Below are 23,480 nucleotides of genomic sequence, written 5' to 3' on the forward strand. Positions count from 1 at the left end.
GTCAAAGGAAAGTTTTTTGAGTTGTGGGCTATGAGACTATAGGATGCTTCACCATATTCTTAACAGAGCAATAGGGACACAATTCTCAAGTCAATGTGTTCTGACATCCAGCTTCAAAGGAAACTGAGGCACAATTCTTGGAGACTGGGTGGAATATAAAATAGACAACGAGCTGCATTTGGAGCACTGAACCATTGCCAGAGGTGTCAGGACCAAGGACCAAGGACCAAGGACCAAGGCCCAAGGCCTCTGTGCGTGTTGCGTCACCACGCTACACGTCTGCCAGTACTCCGGGTGCGGCCTCAGCACGTCGCCCATTTGCCAGCACTCTGCGCGTTACGTCAGCACGGTGAGCAGCGTGTTGCGTCTGCGCAGCGCCCGCGGCATCACGTGGTGTCAGATCCAGCGCCGGACTCCGCTCCCCTGAACGTGGCTGGCAGGTCGCTGGTGCTGAGGGCGATGCCAGGCTCCGGGCGGCTGGGCAGCAAGAGGCAGGAGGAATGCAACAGGTAGGGCTGGGAGATTGTGAGTATTACCTGCTGCAGTCAGCATGAAAGCAGAGCATCAACACAGCCACACTCGCAGCACCATGCACATCATTTGCCCTTTTACAGTTTTGCATCGATTTTGACCCCGTCTGTATCTGGCAGGTTCCGAGGGCATCGGCAATGAAAGTGCATCATTCATCTGGGAACCCAGACAGTGTGCTATTCAACTGTGGGAGGCACCAGAGACTTGCACTCTCTGGTAAGCACGGATTGTTGGAGATGCATTCAGGCTTGGTTGATTTGCCCTAACACCAAGCCTGATATAATGACTCAGAACTGGCAAAGGATCACTTGAAGCATCTCCTAGAGTCGTGGAGCAAAACAGCACGGAAACAGGCCCTTCAGCCCTACTCATCCATTCCAACCAAGATGCCCATCTAAGCTAGCTTCATTTACCTATATCCTTCTAAACTTTTCCTATCCATAAGCCTGTCTAAATGTCTTTTAAATGTTGTTATTGTACCTGCCTCAACCACTTCCTCTGGCACCTTCTTTCATATACACACCACCCTCCGTGAGGAAAAGGTTGCCCCTCAGGTTCCAATTAAATCTTTCCACTCTCACCTTAAACCTATGCCGTCTGGTTCTCTGTCCCCAACCCTGGGAAAAAGACTGTGTGCATTCACCCTGTCTATGCCCCCATGATTTTACAGACCTCTGTAATATCACCTCTCAGTTATCCTATGATCCAAGGAATAAATCCCAATTTTTCCCTATAACCTAGTCCCTTGATTCCTGGCAACATCCTAGGAAATCTGATTGGCACTGGACCCGGTTGCTGCCCCACAGCTCCAGCGGCCAGGGTTCGATTCTGACCTCACGTGCTGCCTGTGTGGAGTTTGCACGTTCTCCCTGTAACTGCATGGCTTTCCCTCAGTGCTCCCGTTTCCTCCCATCTCTGAAAGGTGTGCCAGTCAATCAATTGGCTGCTCCAGCAAAGTGGCAAAAGAATTAAAGGGGAATTGATGGACTCCCAAAGGGAGAGGGAATAAATTGTAGGGTTACAGAGAAATAAGAGGGCCAATGGACCAGGATCAGGCTCAAACCTGATGGGCTGAATGGTCTTCTGTGTAGTAATAAGTAAGACCTATGCAATGCTACCCTGCACCGTGAGTATTCTTCCCCTGCTGCCCTCAGGAATCAATCAATCAGCAGTTCAGATGAAGGGTCTTTGACCTGAAACATTAACTCTGTTTCTGTCTCCATACATGCTGCCTGACCCGTTGAGTGTTTAGTTTCCAACTTTTTCTGCTTTTATTTTAGATTTCTAACACTTGCAGTCTTTTGATTTTTTAACATTTTTAACCTTTCTGGTATTTAGCTAATCAGTTGTATCCAGTGGTCAACAGGCTGATGCTGGGATACCCCCTGTGTCCCACCAGAAGGATTTGCATTGGTCACCTCTCGTGCATTTCCTCATCAAGATAGTGCTGTTGTGTGAAGGCTCTCAGATGATCCCAGGTTCTCCATGTAACCTCCCAAGAGGTGGCCATTAGAATCGTGGCCATCCCAGTCCATCGTGACCGGGCAGTGTTGCAGGGACCAGTGTCCCCAGCTTGTGCAGCTCACCAAGGTCCACAGGAGTGAGAGAGATGCGCCTGATCAGTGTTGGAATTGCAAGGTGTGCTCTGTACTTTCAGACCGAAGTTGGACCTTCTGCTGGTGAAACGATTCTTCCGAATCCAGGTGGTCCTCTTCCCCTCTTGGTCATCACAGAGTGTGCTGATGTTCGCCACGCTGCTGTCGGTCGCCTTGCTTGGTGAGTGTCACCTGACCCAGCCCCGGCACTTTTGGAGTGTGGCGATTGAACGTGGTACGGGAGGAGCGACTTCCAAAGCTGCCAGTTGGCAGCTTGGGGTCTTTTAGCCAGTGGCACGAAGTGCATCCAGCCAGCAGTTTACCAACAGTCTTCCCAGCCCAGAGCGTCTCGGATATCCACAAGCAATTCCAAGACAAACCGGAGTCAGATACCGGGCTTGCCCTCAGTCTCTGCGTCGGTTCTGTGACATAGCGGAGAGGGGGTTAGGAATTGGCTTAAAGTGTGTGAATTGGTTTATTATTATTGTCACGTGTACCAAGATACAGTGAAAAGCTTTTGTTTTGTGTGCCATCCAGACAGATCATGCCATACATAAGGACATTGAGGTGGGAAATAGAAACCAGAATGCAGAATGTAGTGTTATAGCTATAGAGAAAGTGCACTGCAGGTAGGCAAGTAAAGTGCAAGGGCCATCACGAGGTAGGTTAGAAGATCAAGAGTTCCCCTAGAGTTAGCGTATCAGAAGTCTGATAAAAGCGGGATAGAAGCTGTCCTCGAGCCTGGTGGTTCGTGCTCTCAGGCATTTGTATCTTCTGTCCAACGGGAGGGGGGAGAAAGGAGAATGACCGGGGTGGGAGGGGTCCCTGATTACGCTGGCTGCTTTCCCGAGGCAGTGGGAAGTGTAGCCGGTGTCACACCAGACTCCCACTTTACCCCAGGGAGGGCTGGTGGAAGAACCAACATCACGTTTGTTTGAATGGGATCACCCCCTGTGGAGCAAGGTCAGTAGAGGTGAGCATTTGAATTATTTAACTCTACTTTTTTGATATTTAAATATTTGTAACTTTTTAAATTATTGAAATCCATTTGAATTGTTTATATTTGTTACCAGCTAAAAGGCCGTGAGTAGTATCCGGGCACCTTGGGGACTCGGGGCTTGAGCATTGAAAAGCCTGAGGTCCAGTCACCACGTGGAACCTGCTCCCTCTCACTTTACTTGTCTACCTGAACTGTGCTTTCTTTGTAACTGCAACACTTGATTCTGCATTCTGTTTTTGTTTTTATTACCTCGATGTACTTGTGTATGGAATGATCTGTCTGGATGGCACACAAACAAAACACTTTTCACTTTATCTTGTTACACGTGACAATAATAAACCAATATCCCAGTCTTTTTCCTGGCGGGCTCCCAGTTGTAGATGGGGGGTGGGGGGGTCGTTGCAGGGAGCTGTACTATTAATAGAAAAGTGAGTCTTAACAGTAACCTTGAAGCCACTGGATTGTTTCAAAAGCCCAACTGGGCTAATAATGGCCTCCAAGGGAGGAAAGCGGCTATTGTTGCCTGATCTGGCCTGAATGTGACTCCAGAAAAGCCCTCTGAAATTGTCCAGCAAAGCATTCTGTTCAGGGCAACTGGGGTCAGGCAATAAATGTTGACCTTGGCAGCAATCACGTCATCTACATCCCACCCCAGATGGTGTGAAGCCTGCACTCAATGAACTATACTCTGTGGTCAACAGCCTTGAAACAGGATACCCTGAGTCCCTCTTCTCCATTGCAGGGACTTCAAGCAGGCCAACTTCAAGAGTATGTTACCAAACTATACTTTTAAGACTATACTTTGAAGGATCATATCTATAGTTTGTGACTAGAGAAATCGTATACTAAAAAGTTCGATCTCTGCAACTACGAGGACGAGATATAGCGTTTTCTCCTGAGCGCGAAGCAGTCTGCAAGCTTTGTTTTATACAATGGTTTACTGGCATTGATGACCATTCCCTTCTCCCATTGCGGGAGTTATTAGGGCAGGCACAGTAGTGTAGCGGTTAGTGTAACACTATTACAGCGCTAGCGACCCGGGTTCAATTCCCCTGCTGTCTGTAAGGAGTTTGTACGTTCTCCCCGTGTCTGCGTGGGTTTCCTCCGGGTGCTCCGGTTTCCTCCCACATTCCAAAGAAGTACGGGTTAGGAAGTTGTGGGCATGCTGTGTTGGTGCTGGAAGCGTGGCGACACTTGCGGGCTGCCCCCAGGACACTCTAAGCAAAAGATGTATTTCACTGTGTGTTTCGATGTACATGTGACTAATAAAGATACCTTATCTTAAAAATAATATCAGCACGTATCCTGTCCCACCAAGGGCCCAAACACCCTTGACGATTGCTATACAACCATCAAAGATGCCTACCGAGTCACCCCCTGCTCTCACTTTGGGAACTCAGACCACCAGGCTGTGCTCCTTCTCCATGCATACAAACAGAGGCTGAAACTGGAGGATCCAGTACAGAGAGCTGTGCAGTGCTGCTCTGAGGAAATAGATGAACTTTTGCGTGACTGCTTTGAGTCGGTGGACTGGTTCACGTTCAAAGACTCAGTTGCCAGCCTAGATGAGTATGTCACCACCATCATGGACTTCATCAGCGAGTGTGTTGAGGACTGTGTACAAAAGAGGACAATACGGGCGTTCCCAAATCAGAAGCCTTGGATAATCCACTCCCTACTGAAGTCCAGGACTGCTGCGTTCCAATCAGGTGACCCCAACCTTTACAAGAAATCAAGATACGACCTCCATAAAGCTATCAGAGATGCCGAGAGACAATACCAGTCCAAAATCAAGTCCCAGGCCAGCCATCAGTTGTGGCAGGGCTGACATATTATAATGGGCTACAGAACAAAGTCGGGCAGCATTGTCAACAACAGCACATACCTTTCTGATGAGTTTAATGCATTCTATGCACGTTTTGAACAGAGGGGATTGGATTGTCACCACCCACCCCGACAGCCCCTCCAATGCACCTGAACCCATGGTCACTGTTGAGGACGTAAGATCAGTCTTCTGGAGAGTGAACCCGCGGAAAGCATCTGGCCCGGATGTTGTCCCTGGCCGTGTCCTCAGATCCTGTGCAGATCAGCTGGTGGGGGTATTTGCAGATATTTTTAACCTCTCCCTGCTTCAATCTGAGGTTCCCACTTGTTTCAAGAAGACCACTATCATCCTGGTATCTAAGAAAAGCAAGGTCATGTGCCTTAATGACTACCAACCGGTGGCTCTGACATCCACCACCAGGAAGTGCTTTGAGAGGCTGGTCATGGCACATATCAACTCCAGACAACCTTGACCCACTGCAATTTGCCCACCACCAAAATGGGTCTACCGTAGACACCTTCTCCCTGGCCCTACACTCACCTCTGGAGCATCTGGACAGTAAAGACACCTACGTTAGACTATTGTTTATTGACTACAGCTCCGCCTTCAATATTATAATTCCAAGAAAACTCATCACCAAACCACGAGACCTGGGACTCAACACCTCCCTCTGCAACTGGATCCTTGACTTCCTGACCAACAGACCACAATCAGTGAGGATAGGCAGCAATACCTCCGGCATGATTATTCTCAACACTGGTGCCCCACAAGGATGCGTCCTCAGCTCTCTACTCTACTCCCTATACACTCATGACTGTGTGGCCACATTCTGCTCTAAGTTCATCTACAGGTTTACAGATGACACCACCATAGTGGGCCGTATCTCAAACAGCGATGAGTCGGAGTACAGGAAAGAGATAGAGAGCTTAGTGAGATGCTGTCGTGACAACAACCTTTCCCTCAATGTCAGCAAAGCAAAAGAGCTGGTCATTGACTTCAGGAAAGGGGGCGGTGTACATCAATGGTGCTGAGGTTGAGAGGGTTGAGAGCTTCAAGTTCCTGGGAGTGAACATCACCAACAGCCTGTCCTGGTCCAACCACGTAGACACCACGGCCAAGAAAGCTCACCAATGCCTCTACTTCCTCAGGAGGCTAAAGACATTTGACATGTCTCCTTTGACACTCGCCAACTTTTATCGATGCACCATAGAAAGCATCCTATCTGGATGTATCACGGCTTGGTACGGCAACTGCTCTGCCCAGGACTACAAGAAACTGCAAAGAGTTGTGGACACAGCTCAGCACATCATGGAAACCAGCCTCCCTTCCATGGTCTCTGTCTATACTTCTCACTGCCTCGGTAAAGCAGCCAGCGTAATCAAAGACCCCATCCATCCGGGACATTCTCTCTTCTCCCCTCTCCCAATAGGGCAGAAGATACAAATGCCTGAAAGCACATACCACCAGGCTCAAGGACAGCTTCTACCCCGCTGTTATAAGTCTATTGAACAGTTCCTTATTGGACTCTTGACCTCACAATCTACCTCATTATGGCCTTGCACCTTATTGTCTACCTGCACTGCACCTTCTCTGTAGCTGTGACCCTTTACTCTGCATTCCGTATTGTTTTACCTTGTACTATCTCAATGCACTGTGTAATGAATTGACCTGTACGATCTGTATGTAAGACAAGTTTTTTGCTGTACCTCGGTACAAATGGCAATAATAAACCAATTCCAATTCCCCCAAAAAATAAGGGGAGCTGGTTGGATATATAAAGCAAAACTGTTCCATGCTGTGCAGAATAAGTGCCCTAAATATTTAAGGACCAGGGCACTCGTTATGATCCAGGAGTGCCTCTTCACAGTTTGGGTGTTAAACATTTGGAATTCCCTTCCTGAAAGCAGCTGCAGAGCTTGGGGGTGAATTAAAAATTCCTCACTTCAGATCAGTCATTCAGGGGTTAAGCAATGTAAATGGTACCAGTAAATGGAAATAAAATGGCAATGCTGGAAATCTGAAATAAAAGCAGAAAATACTGGAGACACTCAGCAGGTCAGGCAGCGTCTGTGGAAAGAGAAACAGATTTTAACTTTGCAAGTCAAAGACCCTTCAGCAGAACTAAAATGAAAACTGTTGCTTCTCATATACTGCCTGATTTGCTGAGTGTTTCCAGCATTTTCAGTTTTATATCTGGTACTAGTGCCTGTTCCTATCTTTGAGTTTTGAGACAACCCCTGTGGATAAGGCTTGTATTTTCACATTTATCCAATTTAAAAAGAAAGTAACATCACTCGCTGGAAAATTGGTATATTTCATGGATAAAACTCCATGCTGGCAATAAATATCACCCCTCCAGAATTTATATTTTCATTAACCATCAGAATGTCTCGTGGCATTCAAACGTGGGTAAAGACTACCGACTGATCCCGTTGTTATGTGACGCATTGATAGTGAATAGGCCAGAAGAGGTAAACACTCAGCAGAAACAGAAAACGAAAGGTGTTTGCAATTAAAGGATTCATGAAGACTTTGTTGTAGTGAAGCCTGAATCTCTATAATTATGGTTGTTGATCAAGTAAGTCTTTACAGAAATTTTATGCTTTGACTTTTTTTTAATAACCCAAAATACTATGCAGAACTCTAATATAAAGCAAGCAAATGCTTTCAAACTGAACCAAACATAAAATCACTGAACAATTCAAGCCCTTCTTGCACATATGGATTTTAAAGCTTTCCTCAGTACTTTCTGCTGGAAAGGAAATGAATAGCCCACCCCTGCCATGTCTGCTCCTCTGTTTTACTGTGTCTGTGATCTGTCTGTGAGGAGCAAGTTGCTTCTTGCAGTGCGTTGCACTGCTGTTGGCTGGACGGAAGAACCGAGGGATGGAATCGCCACGGAGCTGATGTGAGGGGGTCTGAGCAGACCTGTAGTGACTGTCCTGCTTATTCCTTTACAGAGCAGCTGCTGGTTTATCAGGTGGGAATTGTTCCCAGCCGCTTCTTCAAAGTTTTGGGAAGCAAGGATCTGGTTGGATTTCGAGAGCTCACTTCCATTGCCATCTGTCTTATCGTGGCCAACTCTCTGGTGAGTGAGTGAAGCAGGTATTTCCTAAGCAAATTAAGATATAGTGAAGGCCGGCTTTATAAATCATTGTGGGCTGAGTTGGTGAATGATGGAATTGTGCCTGCCATGTTTCCCATCCCTTGTGCATGTGGGAGAGGGTTAAGAAACGGGAGCTTATCTCCTGACCAGCATACCATAGCAGCTCGTCGGTGGCCTGCAGCGAAAGGCCATCTTCCTTGTGCCATACCCACAGGTACAGTCTTTGGCTGGGGCTCCACCCCCTTTGGTTACCTCACCAGCCCACGAGACCCAACTCACAGGCAGTCAAAACTGCCCTTAAAGTTTAACGTCAACTGCCTGATGTACATTAAAAAATAATCAGATGCTATGAAATAATAAAGGAATAATACTATCAACTATCCCCACCATCCGGGCCATGCCATCTTCTCACAACTACCATCAGACAGGAGGTACAGAAACTTAAGTCCCACACCACCAGGTTCAGGAACAGCTACTTCCCTTCAACCATTCGGTTCTTGAACCAACCTGCACAACCCTAATCACGACCTCAGTTCAGCAGCACTATGAACACTTTGCACTACAATGGACTTAGTCTTTTTTTGTTTGAAGTTTTTCTTGTAAAAATTGTGTGTAGTTTATGTTTTTCTTGTGAATGTTGCGTATCTGATGTGACATGCTTGTGATGCTGCTGCAATAAGTTTTTCATTGCACCTGTGCACACATGTACTTGTGCATATGGCAATAAACTCGACTTTGACTTTGGTTTTGCCATTTTGCTCTTTCCTGCTTCCTGCATTGGGCTAGCGTCTTCTTGTCAGAAGATGTTTGCAAGGTTGGTATTAAGGGCATCGAAGGTTATGGGGAGAAGGCAGGAGAATGGGGTTGAGAGCGAAAAATAAATCAGTCATGATCGAATGGCGGAGCAGACTCGATAGGCCGAATGGCCTCATTCTGCTCCAATGTCTTATGGTATTCTGCATCGTGAATGAGGGGCAGGGTGGTATACAACCTCAGCCCATCCTCTTGCTTTTTCCACCCAAATTTTGACACCAGGATTATCTCTTGCGGCCCTACTCTATCCCCTTCTTACCCGCCTCAGGCCCTCCTCCATCCCAGCAGGTACTCCCTGAGTTCAAAGGGTCCACACCCTGGGGCTAGGGAGGAAGTGGCTCCTTGACCGGGCGTCTTTTGCTGCAAGTGTGATGGCTTTGCTCGTTGTGTTTGACTCCAGTGACGGCTTTTCTCTTTCAGCTGAAGAGCTTTGACCAATACATCTCAAATCTGATGTACGTCAGGTGGAGGCAGAGTCTCACCCACAACCTACACCAGAGCTACTTCAGGAGGAAGGTTTACTACAGTCTCAATGTGCTCCACGGTGGCCTGGATAACCCGTAGGTGGAACCCAAGTTTTATCTTAAAGTGGATTCCTCTTGGGTTGAGCGACCAGGTTCACTCAGTGATGAAACCAGGATCACCCAGTCTCAGCCTCTTGTTAGCCACGGCCTCACTTAGCCCCAGTGTGGCTGGGTTAGGATGGGGCCAGGGGAGCTGGGATATTGGTCGTCACTGTACAGTGACTCAGAGAACCAGCTCCGTGAACCTCGCCCCCCCACCGCCTCCCCCTCGGCATGGTGGCCAGTTGGCTGCGGCCTAGACCGATAGCAGCAATAGGCAGAGGCAAGATGGTGGAGGGTGCCCAACGCTAGTGCAGCTCTGAACCCAGCTGTCTACTTCAGTGGCACAGCTGGTAGAGCCGCTGCCTCACAGCGCCAGAGACCCGGGTTCGACCCTGACCTCGGGTGCTGTCTGTGCAGAGTTTGCATGTTCTCCCTGTGACCACGTGGGTTTCATCCGGGTGCTCTGGTTTCTTCCCACATCTCAAAGTCATGCAGGTTAGTAAATTAATTAGCCAGTGGTATATGTAAATTAGCCACAGTAAATCACCCCTGGTATGTAAATAAGTGGAGTTGGCAAGAGTGTAGGAAGTAAAGTGGTATTAATGTAGGTCTAGTGTAAATGGGTGGTTGAGGGTCAGTGTGGATGGGCCGAAGGGCCTGTCTCTGTGCTGTACCTTTCTGTGAATCTAAGGGTCATTTATAAATATGATAATGGATACCTGAGGAATGGGTTACAGACTGAAGTTTCATCCAGGGGTTTAAATCTAGAATAGGTACTTGGCAGTTTGTTACAGACTGAAATCTAAATGGTGGGTTTGGGTCGTTGATATTGAATGAAAACTGGAATCTATTTGAGAGCTGAAAGGGATTCTGTGGATGGATTTAGACTTCTTTTGCTTCATCTGTGTGAAGCTTGTCGGTGTGATTTACAGGGACCAACGTATCAGCCAGGATGTGGAGCGGTTCTGCAGAGGGATGAGCACAATGGCCACCAACCTCATCATCTCGCCCTTCACCCTGAGTTACTATACTTACCAGTGCTTTTACAGGTAACATGGAGACGGAGGGAAGGGATGGGGGCCAAATGGGGAGGTCCAGGCTTGGCTCTGGGTGAGACAAACTTGTCTGATCTCAGTCACGTCAACTGAATCTTTAATATACATCTTGAGATGTCTCGCTCGAGATGTCTTCAGCCTCACAGTCTTTTCGCCTGACATCAATTGCATCCTATTTCCTGGCAACTGTCTGAAACTTCACCTATCTGCAAGCTTGATAGGTCAGGAGTACACCATATCATACTAGGGAACCGTTATAAGACTTTTGAACGGTTCCCTAGTACAATAAGACTTCTTTCCTCTAAGGTGTTCCATTTTGATCAAACATTTGGTCATCTTTCGGAATGTCCCCTCAATTATCCCAATGCGTTGTCTCTTAAAGTCCCTTTATAAATGGATGTGACTGTTTGTTTCCAGGTTGCTTACATTGCTGTGGCTTTGTGTTAAGTACCTCGTGTCTTTACAGTACAGGCTGGTTGGGGCCCGTCACCATCTTCATTTACTTCCTCATTGGCTCAATGGTCAACAAGGTTCTGATGGGGCCGATTGTACCGACCCTCGTCCAACAGGAGAAGCTGGAGGGAGATTTCAGGTGAGAGATTCAGCCCGAGTCGCTTGTCTGCTTCACACCCCTTCCACTTGGCAATGGTGAGGGTGAGGCGGTTGGGCAGTGTGGGCTTTACAACCTTTAGTGTGTCTTTCCGTGACTGGATGAGGACCTAGTCCTTTCTGAGGCTGCATGGATACCACATGCCAGCCAGAAGGATGACGATTGGGTAACCTCCCCTGTCAATCATGCTTGAAGGCTGCACAAAACCATGAACCCCAGGGCACTTCGGCACGTGAATTGTCAGTGTGTAACTCCTCCACTCACTTCCTTTTATCAGGAGTTTCAGTCACAAGTCTGATAAGATTCTCTCTTCCTTGTGTGCAGAGACTTTACTTAAATAGAATTCTGTATTCCATAAAGACTGTTTAAACAGATTCTGTTATCTGTCAAGTAAAGATCTCTGTTGATTAACTGGATTCTGGGAATAAGTAGACTGTTTACCATAGAATAAACTCTGCTGTGAGACCTGATCTATCTGCAACTCATTGGCTATCAAAATGTAGTCAATGTTCATTCCGGTTATTTAAGTAGAGGCACAAGAGACTGCAGAGGCTGACGGGGTCCAGATGAAGGGTCTCAACCAGAAACGTCCTGTCCATTTCCCTCCACAGATGCTGCCTGGCTTGCTGAGTTCCTCCAGCAGCTCATTTCTTTTGCTCCAGATTCCAGCATCTGCAGTGTCTTGTGTCTCCAGAATCTGGGTGGTGGGGGGAGTTGATTACAGGGAGAAATAGAGAGGGAATGGGATTTCTCTGTGAGCTGGCATTGACTCGATGGGACAAAATGGCCTCCTTCTATGACATAAGGGTAGACAAAATATGAAATACTCTGCCACATCTTCCCTATCTGTCCAGTAATAATTTTAAGGACGTTGCTCAGGTTCCTCTAAGTCTTCTCTTTCATAAAGAGAAAATGAAACACTCCTGACAGGTTCCTTATTTATAAAAAAATTTAAATGAATTTTTTTTCCCCATTGTACTTCTGTACACCGTGGAGATTAGAACTGTCTGTGTTCAATGGTCTGAATGTGTCCTGGGTAGCCTCACTAATGGAATATATTGCTTTATTTGGCAGTGAAATGTACCTCCCTTTAATAGTAGTTGATTTTTGACTCGTTACAGATGTACTTGCCCTTTAATTCACCACAAACTGAGTAACCAACCTGTCATTTTGGATGGGAAAAGGAACTTGACCAAGGAACAGAATGTGGGGATGTTGTTTGGGTGCTTTGAGGCTCCAAGAGAGAGGATGAGCTTGCCAGGGCTTTGGAAGGAGAATTCTAACCTTTTCCTGCCTCTCTGCCACAGGTTCAAGCACATGCAGATCCGTGTGAATGCGGAGTCAGCTGCTTTCTACCGGTACGTTACAGGGCTGTGGGTCAGCTGGCTTCTGGCTAATCCACGAACAACATTGGCTGTTCGTCACGTGGCACAGACTTGGAGCATGGGTCCTGTTGTTAAGCATGGGGGGATAAAGTACAAAAGGAGAGAAGTCTTGGGTGTTGGTGAGACCACATCTGGAGGACTGGCTAAGTTGTGGATTCCTTATATTGGAGAAGGGGGGACATACACTAGAGCTCAGAAGGTTGATTCCTAGAAATCTTGTAAGGAAAGATTAGCTCACATTAATTGAAATATAGTTTTCTGAGGGTGTTTGACAGGGTGGATGCTGAGAGGATGTTTCTCCTCGTGAGAGAATCTAATTGTAGTTGTAATTGGTTTATTGTTGTCACATGTACTGAGATACAGTGAAAAGCTGAAAAACACTTTGATGCTGGAGGAACTCAGCAGGCCAAGCAGCATCCGTGGAGAAAAGCATTCAGGTCAGGACCAGTCCTGAAGAAGGGTCCTGACCCGAAACGTTGACTGCCTGCTTTTCTTCACGGATGCTGTCTGGCCTGCTGAATTCCTCCAGCACCATAGTGTTTTTCATCTAGATTCCAGCATCTGCACTCCTTTGTTCCTGCAGTAAAAATCTTTTGTTTGCGTGCCATCCAGACAGATCGTTCCATATATAAGTACATCGAGGTAGTACAAAAAAAAAGGGACATAGAATATAGTGCAAGGGCCATGACAAGGTAGGTTTTGAGATCAAGAGTTAATATATATTCATTTCAGAATCTTGAATAATTCATCTGGGACCCAGGACAACTTGTTTCATGATCTAGGACAGCTCGATTCATGATCTAGGACAATTCATTCGACAACCTAGAACGGGCTGTTTCAGAGTCTGGAGCAGTTCCTCTGAGAGTCTGGAACAAGTTGTTTTAGAATCTAGAACAAGTCATTTCAGAAAAAAGGAGTTGTTCACTTAAAGGCAGAGGTGAAGAGGAATTTCTTCTCCCAGAGGGCTGTGAATCTTTGGATTTCTCCACACTCTGGAACTCGGGAAGCCGTTCTTCAAGACCAAATATGGCAAAGTGTAGGGTGAATGGAGAACGGGAGCTGGGACCAGAGATGGGATCAGGCGCAGCCTCATCAAATGGCGGAGCAGGCTGGGGAGGATGTGTTGCTCCAGTGTTGCACAGTTTCGTTCACAACCTCGGGGCACGTCTTTTGAAGTCCAGAAAGCTGCCTGCTGATCTGTGCACAGCAAGATCCCACGATATATTAACTCTTGATCTCAAAACCTACCTTGTCATGGCCCTTGCACTATATTCTATGTTCCTTTTTTTTTGTACTACCTCGATGTACTTATATATTGGAATGATCTGTCTGGATGGCACACAAACAAAAGATTTTCACTGCAGGAACAAAGGACTGCAGATGCTGGAATCTAGGTGAAAAACACTATGGTGCTGGAGGAATTCAGCAGGCCAGGCAGCATCCATGAAGAAAAGCAGGCAGTCAACGTTTCGGGTCAGGACCCTTCTTCAGGACTGGTCCTGACCCGAATGCTTTTCTCCACAGATGTTGCTTTAGTAAGGCCTTTGAATGGACTTTAGTAAGGCCTTTGACAAGGTCCCACATGGGAGATTAGTTCAGAGGTTTCAGTCAATGGGTATCCATGGAAAGGTAAACTGGATTCGAAATTGGCTGAGTGGGAGAAGACAGAGAGTGGTTGTGGATGGTTGTTTCTCAGATTGGAGGCCTGTGACTAGTGGTGTGCCTCAGGGATCTGTGTTGGGGCCGTTGTTGTTTGTTGTATATATCAATGATCTAGACGATAATGTGGTAAATTGGATTAGTAAGTTTGCGGATGACACTAAGATTGGAGGTGTAGTGGACAGCGAGGAAGGCTTTCAAAGCTTGCAGAGGGACCTGGACCAAATGGAAAAATGGTCCAGAAAATGGCAGATGGAATTTAATGCAGACAAGTGTGAGGTGTTGTATTTTGGAAGGACAAATCAAGGGAGGACGTACACAGTAAATGGTAGGGCACTGAGGAGTGCGGAGGAACAAAGGGATCTGGGAGTTCAGATACATAATTCCTTGAAAGTAGAGTCACAGGTAGACAGGGTTGTAAAGAAGGCTTTTGGCATCCTGGCATTTATAAATCAAAGTATTGAGTATAGGAGTTGGAATGTTTTGGTGAGGTTGTATAAGTCATTGGTGAGACCAAATTTAGAATATTGTGTGCAGTTCTGGTCACCGAACTACAGCAAGGATGTCAGTAAGATTGAAAGAGTGCAGAGGAGATTTACAAGAATGTTGCCGGGTCTTCAGGACTTGAGTTATAAGGAAAGATTGAGCATGTTAGGACTTTATTCCTTGGAGCGGAGAAGAATGAGGGGAGATATGATAGAGGTTTACAAAATGATGAGGGGTATAGACAGGGTTAATGCCAGTAGGCTCTTTCCACCTAGATTAGGAGAGATAAGTACGAGAGGACATGACTGTAGGGTGAAAGGGGAAAGGTTTAGGGGGAACATTAGAGGGAACTTCTTCGCTCAAAGAGTGGTGGGAATGTGGAATGGGCTGCCATCTGATGTGGTAAATGCGGGCTCGCTCTTAACTTTTAAGAGTAAATTGGATAGATACATGGACGAGAGAGGTCTGGAGGGGTATGGGCTGGGGGCAGGTAAATGAGACTAGACGGATAATGTTTCGGCACAGACTAGAAGGGCCAAATGGCCTGTTTTCTGTGCTGTAGTTTTTCTATTGTTCTATGATTGTGCTAATGGCCAGATGGCGTGGGTTGAAGGATAAATATTGGGCACAGCCCCAGGGGTGACCAGTGACTGCCCTTCCGAATCATGCTGTGGGACGTTGTACGGAGGGAGAAAGGTGGGATCCCTGTCTGAAGCTGGGACCTCCGAGTGTGCAGCGCCAGTGCATCACTCAGGTTGTGTGCTCCTGTCTCGGGGGGTGGGGCTTGCACTAGCGAGTGACACTGGGCACCTGCAGCCTGAGCAGTCGTGATCACTTGAAACATTGAGGTCGGGCAGCTTTCGAGGCTGGGGTTAGTGGAACCAGGTTAGTGGGGGAGGGAGAGGAAATGGTTGGGGAAAAGACTTAGGAGAGAGAACTTAGACCAACGTCGGTGGTGTAATTGGGACAGATTAATTGCCGAGGATGTTGCCAGGACTCGAGGACCTGAGTTACAGGGAGAGGTTGGCCAGGTTAGGCCTTTGTTCCTTGGAACATAGGAGACTGAGGGGTGACCTTGTAGAGGTGTATAAAATCATGAGAGGCGCAGACTGGGTGAATGTACACAGTCTTTTTCCCAGGGAAAAGGAACCAAAATCTAGAGAGCTTGGATTTAAAGTGAGAGGGGAAAGATTTAAAAGGGACCTGAGGGGCAACTTCTTCACGCAGAGGGTGGTGCACATATGGAACGAGCTGCCAGAGGAAGTGGCTGAGGCAGGTACAGCAACAACATTTAAAAGACACTTGGACAGGTATGTGGATAAGAAAGATTTAGAGGCATTGGGGCCAAACGCAGGCAAATGGGACAAGCTTAGATGGGCATCTTGGCCGGCATGGACAAGTTGGGCTGAAGGGACTGTTTCTGTGCTGTATTACTCTATTAGTAGCGCAGAGGCCTGGGCTAATGACTGTGACGTCTGGGGAATTTAACCTAAATTCATCAGATAAATCTGCAGTTCAGATACCAATAATAGTGACCATGAAACGATTGTATTACCATGACTGGGCTTGACAGCTTTAGTGAACCTGCATCCAGGTACTTGGACCACTGATCCAGTGATTCATGTCCTACCATGGAATATCTGGAATAAAAAGCAGGCATCATGGCCGTGAAGCTCATCAAATACCTCTGCCTTAAAAATATTCCGACTGCTTCTGCCGTCCTCTGGGAAGAGAGTTGCAAAGACCCACAACCTTCTGAGAGAAAATATTTTGCCTCATCTCTGCCTTGTCACCAGTGACAACAAACAATCCACTGGAGGAACTCAGCAGGTCAAGCAGCATCTGTGGTGGGGGGGGGTGGGGAGGGGTTTAAAGGATGTGGTGACGTTTGGGGGCTGTCTCCCCTCGCTACTCTCAGTCCCCATGCAGGGTTTTGTCCCAAAACGTCAACAGTTCCTTTCCTGCCCCCACAGATGCTGCTCGACCCGCTGATTTCCTCCAGCAGATTGTTGCTCCAGATTCCAGCACCCGCACTCTCCCTTAAACAGTGACCCCGGTTCTAAATTCTCCCTCTGGAGGAAACATCCTCTCCGCTTCCACCCTGTCAAGACCCTCCTGGATCTTAGTAGGGCATTTCCCTCCGGGCAAGGGCTGCTTCTGCAGAGGTAAATATTCTGCTCGGCAGGAAGGTGGTCAGGGGGTTGGGTTCTGCCCCTCAGTTGGGTGAAAACAGTTTAGATTAGATATCTTAGATATCTTTATTAGTCACATGTACATTGAAACACCCAGTGAAATGCATCTTTTTGCGTAGTGTGTTCTGGGGGCAGCCCGCAAGTGTCGCCACGCTTCCGGCACCAACATAGCATGCCCGCAACTTCCAAACCCTAAGTCTTTTGGAATGTGGGAGGAAACCGGAGCACCTGGAGGAAACCCACGCAAACACGGGGAGAACGTACAAACTCCTTACAAGCAGTGGCCAGGTTTGAACCCGGGTCGCTGGCGCTGTAAAGGGTTACGCTAACTACTTCACTACCATGCCTGCCAGTTTCTGCAGGTCGTGTCCCCCGGTGTGGAAGAGGTTACCAGGCAAACAGAAGGAGAGGTTCAAGGACATGCTCACAGCTCCGTGAAGCATTGCCACACCCCTGCTCCTTGCCGCCCCACAGAGAGGTAGGAGAGTGTAGGATCCAAGGGCACAGCCTCGGAATAAAGGGATGTCCCTTTCAAACTGAGATGAGGAATTTCTTCAGCCAGAGGGTGGTGAATCTTTGGAATTCATTTCAACGGAGGGCTGTGGAGGCCAAGTCATTGGGTGTATCTCAGGCAGGGATCGATGGTTCTTGATTGGTAAGGGGGTTAAGGGTTATAGGGAGAAAAGGGTTGAGGGAAGAAAAAAATCAGCCATGATTGAATGGTGGAGCAAGTCTCGATGGGCCGAATAGCGAGAATCTGCTTCTATATCTTAGGATGTGGCTGCGGTGGGATTGGTGGAGGGTTGACTGTCACACTTGGTGTTTATGGTGATGGGGAGGGGGTGGATGTCCGAGGCGGTTGTGTGGATCCGAACGCTCGGATGTGTGGGACAGGCTCCGTCGCTCCCATCTGTGATCTGGTTTCTCCCGATGGGTTGATTCCAGAGCTGGGCGAGTGGAGCACGTGCGGACCAACAGGATACTCCAGGAGCTGCTCCAGACACAGAGGAGACTGATGGGCCGGGAACTGCGGCTCTACAGTGAGTAGGGGACTGTGTGTACAGTGGGTGGGTGGTGTCTGTACAGTGTGTGGGGACTGCGTGTACGGTGGGCGGGCAGGGACCACGTACGGTGGGCAGGGACTGTGTACGGTGCGTGGGGACTGTGTACGGTGGGCGGGTGGGGACCGCGTACGGTTTGAGGTAACCACCTGTGCCCAAGGACATGTACAGTGCGAAAATGGGGACTGTGTATGTGTAGAGGCCACGTTGGGAGTGACTGCAGGAACATACGTGTACATTGGTTCTGAGTGTACAACGATCGTGCAGGAGTTGTACACGTGAAGGGGGAACATGTGCAATGGGTATATGAGAAGCGTGTGTATAGTGCACACATGGGAAAAGAATACACATCACATACATGGGAAGAGTTCACATGCAGGGAGGCTGTATAAACATGTACACAGGACATGTGTACAGTGTGTAACGAGGGAGAAGATCCACGTTGTATTGGCAAGGACCCTGGGTCGATGTCCAGGGCTACGCATGAACCTGTGTCCTTGGCCTGAACTTAAGGGGAACCAGGGTCCAGGAGGGAGGGAGGAGCAGCAGGACATGCTGAGGTGGAGGTGAAACTGGTGGTCCGGAAACTACCTGATGGACGATGCCTGTTCTAACCCCAGTGATGGATGATGTCCTTGTTGTCCCGGTTTCACAGGCGGACTGCGCCTGTCCTGCCCTGTCCCGGCTCCACAGGCGGACTGCGCCTGTCCTGCCCTGTCCCGGCTCCACAGGCGGACCGCGCCTGTCCTGCCCTGTCCCGGCTCCACAGGCAGACCGCGCCTGTCCTGCCCTGTCCCGGCTCCACAGGCGGACCGCGCCTGTCCTGCCCTGTCCTGGCTCCACAGGCGGACCGCGCCTGTCCTGCCCTGTCCCGGCTCCACAGGCGGGCCGCACCTGTCCTGCCCTGTCCCGGGCCCACAGGCGGGCCGCACCTGTCCTGTCCTGTCCCGGGCCCACAGGCGGGCCACGCCTGGCCTGTCCTGTCCTGTCCCGGGCCCATAGGCGGGCCGCGCCTGGCCTGTCCTGTCCTGTCCCGGGCCCACAGGCGGGCTGCGCCTGTCCTGTCCTGTCCCAGGCCCACAGGCGGGCTGCACCTGTCCTGTCCCGGGTCTACAGGCGAACCACACCTGTCACCTCCCGAGACCCAGTCTGCATCAGTTCACTGCAAGGTTTAAAATTGAAAGAAAACTGCAGATACTGGAAATCTGAAATAAAGCCGGGAAATGCTGGAAACACTCAGCGGCATTGTGGAGAGAGAAACAGGGAACGTTTCTGGTTGATGTTTCATCATCACTGCAGGGTTTATCTTGGGTTCCTGGGGATTTTCTGCTGCAGGTGGACCAGTTGAATCAAATACCTCTCTCTTGTGTCATACACCCACTCTAACCTGTGTAACACTCTCTGCCTCGTCCTGGGATAAATAACTTGGCAGGTAAAGTCTTCTTTATAATTCTTGGTTAATTTGTTTCTTTCTTTCCTCAGTTGGGGTGAACATGTTTAATTACCTGGGCAGTATTGTCAGCTACCTGGCCATCGCCGTCCCCATTTTCGCAGGACGGTACGACGCTCTTTCCCCAGCGGATCTCATTGAACTTGTCAGCAAGGTACAGCTCAGGGCCCTGTGCCAACAGCACCAGCACAAAGCAAGTTGCTGGTGCTTTATTTTAAACTTGATCGATGCACCTTCCCCTTCCCTCTCACCCCGTCCAGCGTGATGTACACACTCCTCCCTAAAACCTCTCTGCCTCTCTTTAAGCCATACCTTACGGCCCACTTTGTAACCCCCCTCCCCTGTCCTGGTCTGCGATGATCACTCTGTTGCACACCCCTCCCTTGTCCTAGGCACCCATTCCTTGCCAGACGTATCACATCACTGTTGTGTTACCCTAAAGGCTTGCAGCAGTTGTTCACATGATGGGGCACTATTTACTGAACCACCTTCCCTTAAATCTGGTACTTCTCTGGTCCTCCCCCTGTCTCCCTAGTTGCCTGGGTCACAGAGTCACGGAGGGGAACCTCGCTTCAGTCCCAGGTGTGAACTGACCTGAACCACTTGCTTTACACTGCTGAGTGTCCCACCCCACCTCACCATGAGCAGGGTCCCAGGGAGCAACAATTTCAGAGTCCACACCTGGAGAGAATGGGGAGAAGATCAGAACGGGCCGGGGTTGCCATCTCCGGCTTGAACGTTCCTGGAGGTTCACGCTAACCTTCCCTTGGCCTGTCACAGTGGGAACAATTTCTCGGTTATTGTAGCAGGTGGGGTTGGTAGGGTGGGGAAAAAGGGACACTTCATTATCCCCCAGTACCTTCATAACAAGGTCAAAGGGAAACATCGTCCAGTTGAGCCACTACCTCAGTATAGCAACACTATGAACACTTTGCAGTACAATAGACTTTTTTTGTTCTAATTGTGTTCTTTCTTGTATAATTTATGTTTAATTTATGCTTTTCTTGTGAATGTTGTGTCTCTGATGTCTGTGGTGCTGCTGCAAGCAAGTTTTTCATTGCACCTGTGCAGACAATAAACTCGACTTTGACTTTGTTTATTGTCACGTGCACAGGTACAATAAAAAAAAACTTGCTTGCAACAGCATCACAGGCATGTAGGTACAGACAACACACAGAACATAAATTATACAAGACAGTGAAGAAAAAGACTGTGAGGAACAAGATATTAGTGCAAAACACAACCAGGGACAAGTCCACGGCAGTGCAAGAGGTGGTCTGTTGCCGATGTAGGGTTAGGGTTGTGCAGGTCGGTTCAAGAACCTGATGGTTGCAGGAAAGTAGCTGTTCCTGAACCTGGTGGTGTGGGACTTCAGGCTTCTGCACCTTCTGCCTGACGGTAGCAGTGAGAAGTGAACAGAATCAGATTTATTATCACTGACATATGATGTGAAATTTGTTGTTTTGCGGCAGCAGTACAGTGCAGAGACATAACAATATATAAATTACAAAAATTAATAGTGCAAGAAAATAAAGGAATAACGAGGTAGTGTTCATGGGTTCAGGGATCGTTCAGAAATCTGATGGCGGAGGGGAAGAAGCTGAGTCGTTGTGTGTGGGTCTTCAGGCTCCTGTGCCTCCTCCCCAGTGGGTAGTAATGTGAAGAGGGCATGTCCCGGATGGTGAGGGTCCTTAGTGACACATGCCGCCTTCTTGAGGCACCACTTCTTGAAGATGTCCTTGGTGGCGGGGAAGGTTGTGCTCGTGGAGGAGCCGGCCTCTGTGGTGGGGATCCTTGATGATAGATGATGTCACCAGGAAGTGGTGTCTCGGAGATTTAGCTTTTGTTCCCGGCAACCCCAGAGGGTGACGATGTCTGGAGAGTTACCAGTGGAATCTGTAGCAGTGTACAAGTCCTGCCTCGTACTGCTGCTGCCCTCCCACACCACCCCCGCCCCAGGTATCTGTGGCACCTTCAACCATCTCAGAATGCCCCCGTGAGCCATTACTCCTGAGAGATGTGGACACTACAGACCAATATATGGCTTGCCTCTCGAAGACAGAGGGTAGTGGTGGAAGGGTGTTATTCTGGCTGGAGGTCTGTGACCTGCAGTTTTCCACAGGAATTGGTGCTCGGGTCTCTATTGTTTTGTGATATCTATAAATGAATGAAAATGTAGATGGTTTTGGTTTATTATTGTCACTTGTACCGAGGTACAGTCAAAAACTTGTCTTGCATACCAATCGTACAGGCCAATTCATTACACAGTGCAGTTACATTGAGTTAGTACAGAGCGCATTGATGTAGTACAGGTAAAAACAGTAACAGTACAGAGTAGTGTCACAGCTACAGAGAAAGTGCGGTGCAATAATGTGCAACGTCACAACAAAGTAAATCGTGAGGTCACAGTCCATCTCATTGTATAAGGGAACAGTTCAATAGTCTTATCACAGTGGGGTAGAAGCTGTCCTTGAGCCTGGTGGTACGTGCCGTCAGGGTCCTGTATCTTCTACCTGATGGAAGAGGAGAGAAGAGAGAATGTCCCGGGTGGGTGGGGTCTTTGATTATGCTGGCTGCTTCACCAAGGCAGCGAGAGGTAAAGACAGTCCAAGGAGGGGAGACTGGTGTCCATGACGCGCTGGGCTGTGTCCACAACTCTCTGCAGTTTCTTGCGGTCCTGGGCAGAGCAGTTGCTGTACCAAGCCGTGATGTATCCAGATAGGATGCTTTCTATGGTGCATCAATAAAAATTGGTGAGTTAGCAAGTTTGCAGATGACACAAAGATTGGTGGAGCTGTGGGCAGTGTAGAGGGCTGTCAAAGGATACAACAGGATATAGATCAGTTACAGATATGGGCAGAGAAATGGTAGCTGGAGTTTAATCCGAGCAAGTGTGAGGTGTTACACTTTGGGAGGTCGAGTGTAAGGGAAAAGTATACGGTTAATGGCAGGACCTGTACCAGCGATGGGGTACAGAGGGATCTTGGTGTCCAAGTCCATAGCTCACTGAAAGTGGCCACACAAGTAGATAGGGTGGGAAAGGAGTACGGCATGCTTGCCTTCATTGGTCGAGGCACTGAGTATAAGAGTAAGGAGGTTGTGTTGCAGCTGTATAAACTTTGGTTGGGCCGCACTTGGAGTATAGTGTTCAGTTCTGGTCGCCCCATTACAGGAAGGATGTGGAGGATTTGGAGAGGATGCAGAAGAGGTTCACCGGGATGTTGCCTGGATTAGAGGGTATGAGCTATAAGGAGAGGTCAGACAAACCTGGGTTGTTTTCTCTGGAGCCTCAGAGGCTGAGGGGAGACCTGATAGGAGTTTATAAAATCATGAGAGGCAGAGATAGGGTAGACAGTCTGAATCTTTTCTGTAGCGTAGAAATGTCAAGTAGTAGAGGACATGCATTTAAGGTGATAGGTGGAAGGTTTAAAGGAGATGTGCAGGTCAGGGATTTTACACAGAGTGTGGTGGGTGCCTGGAACGGGCTGCCAGGGGTGGTGGAAGCAGATACGATAGTGGCATTTAAGAGGCTGTTTATGAATATAGAGGGATATGGACCGTGTGCAGGCAGAAGAGATTTAGTTTAATTTGGCATCGTGTTCGGCACAGACATTGTGGGCCGAAGGGCCTGTTCCTGTGCTGTGCTGTTCTATGTAACAACTCCCGGGCTGAGGGCAGGAGATGAAGCATGGGGCATATCTCACTTCAACCCTCTCAGCCACCTCACCCTGTCCCAGCTCAGACTGATTCCGACATCCAACGGCCGCTCCCCCTGTGAGGAGATCACTCACTCGGAGAGGAGCCCTGCTGTTCGAGACAGAATAACTGATGGCTTGATTCAAGATGGATCAACCATGATGTTATTGAATGGCAGAGTAGACCTGAGGGGCTGAAAGGCCTCATGTTCCTGAGGTAGCTGTGAGCTCACTCCAACTTGGCACAGGGGAGTCAATCTCACATGGTGAATCTCTACCCCCAGAGAGCCGTGGAGGCTGGATCATTAGAGGTAGGTAGATTTTAGAAAGATCAGGGGACTGAGGGCTATGGGGGTCCGGCACAGGAGAGGAGTTGAGGCCTGGGGTAGATCAGCCATGATCAGATTGAATGGCAGGGCAGCGTTGATGAGCCAGTGGTCTGTTCCTGCTC

At 48.5% G+C, this 23,480-nt stretch overlaps 1 protein-coding gene and 1 non-coding gene across 4 annotated transcripts in view; both read left to right on the forward strand.

The window, feature by feature from the left end:
* Window positions 1-401: 401 nt before the first annotated feature.
* abcd4 (ATP-binding cassette, sub-family D (ALD), member 4) overlaps window positions 402-23,480 on the forward strand; it is a 50,987-nt gene continuing 27,908 nt past the window's right edge. The window contains exons 1-10 of one of the 3 annotated variants that reach the window (XM_052011176.1): window positions 409-509; window positions 651-747; window positions 2,189-2,307; window positions 7,912-8,039; window positions 9,291-9,430; window positions 10,369-10,485; window positions 10,958-11,083; window positions 12,409-12,459; window positions 17,769-17,863; window positions 19,367-19,488. In XM_052011176.1, the coding sequence (XP_051867136.1) occupies window positions 2,274-2,307; window positions 7,912-8,039; window positions 9,291-9,430; window positions 10,369-10,485; window positions 10,958-11,083; window positions 12,409-12,459; window positions 17,769-17,863; window positions 19,367-19,488 (813 nt within the window). In that variant the 5' untranslated portion in view covers window positions 409-509; window positions 651-747; window positions 2,189-2,273. Of the gene's footprint in view, window positions 526-650; window positions 748-2,188; window positions 2,308-7,911; window positions 8,040-9,290; window positions 9,431-10,368; window positions 10,486-10,957; window positions 11,084-12,408; window positions 12,460-17,768; window positions 17,864-19,366; window positions 19,489-23,480 lie in introns of all 3 variants that reach the window. The other 2 variants (XM_052011184.1, XM_052011168.1) reach the window with 2 other exon arrangements.
* On the forward strand, window positions 3,918-4,126 carry LOC127578950 (small nucleolar RNA U3). The gene has a single exon (XR_007957602.1). It is a non-coding gene; the product is annotated as a small nucleolar RNA U3 (small nucleolar RNA).

Source organism: Pristis pectinata, chromosome 1, assembly GCF_009764475.1.
Source record: "Pristis pectinata isolate sPriPec2 chromosome 1, sPriPec2.1.pri, whole genome shotgun sequence".
Taxonomy (NCBI): domain Eukaryota; kingdom Metazoa; phylum Chordata; class Chondrichthyes; order Rhinopristiformes; family Pristidae; genus Pristis; species Pristis pectinata.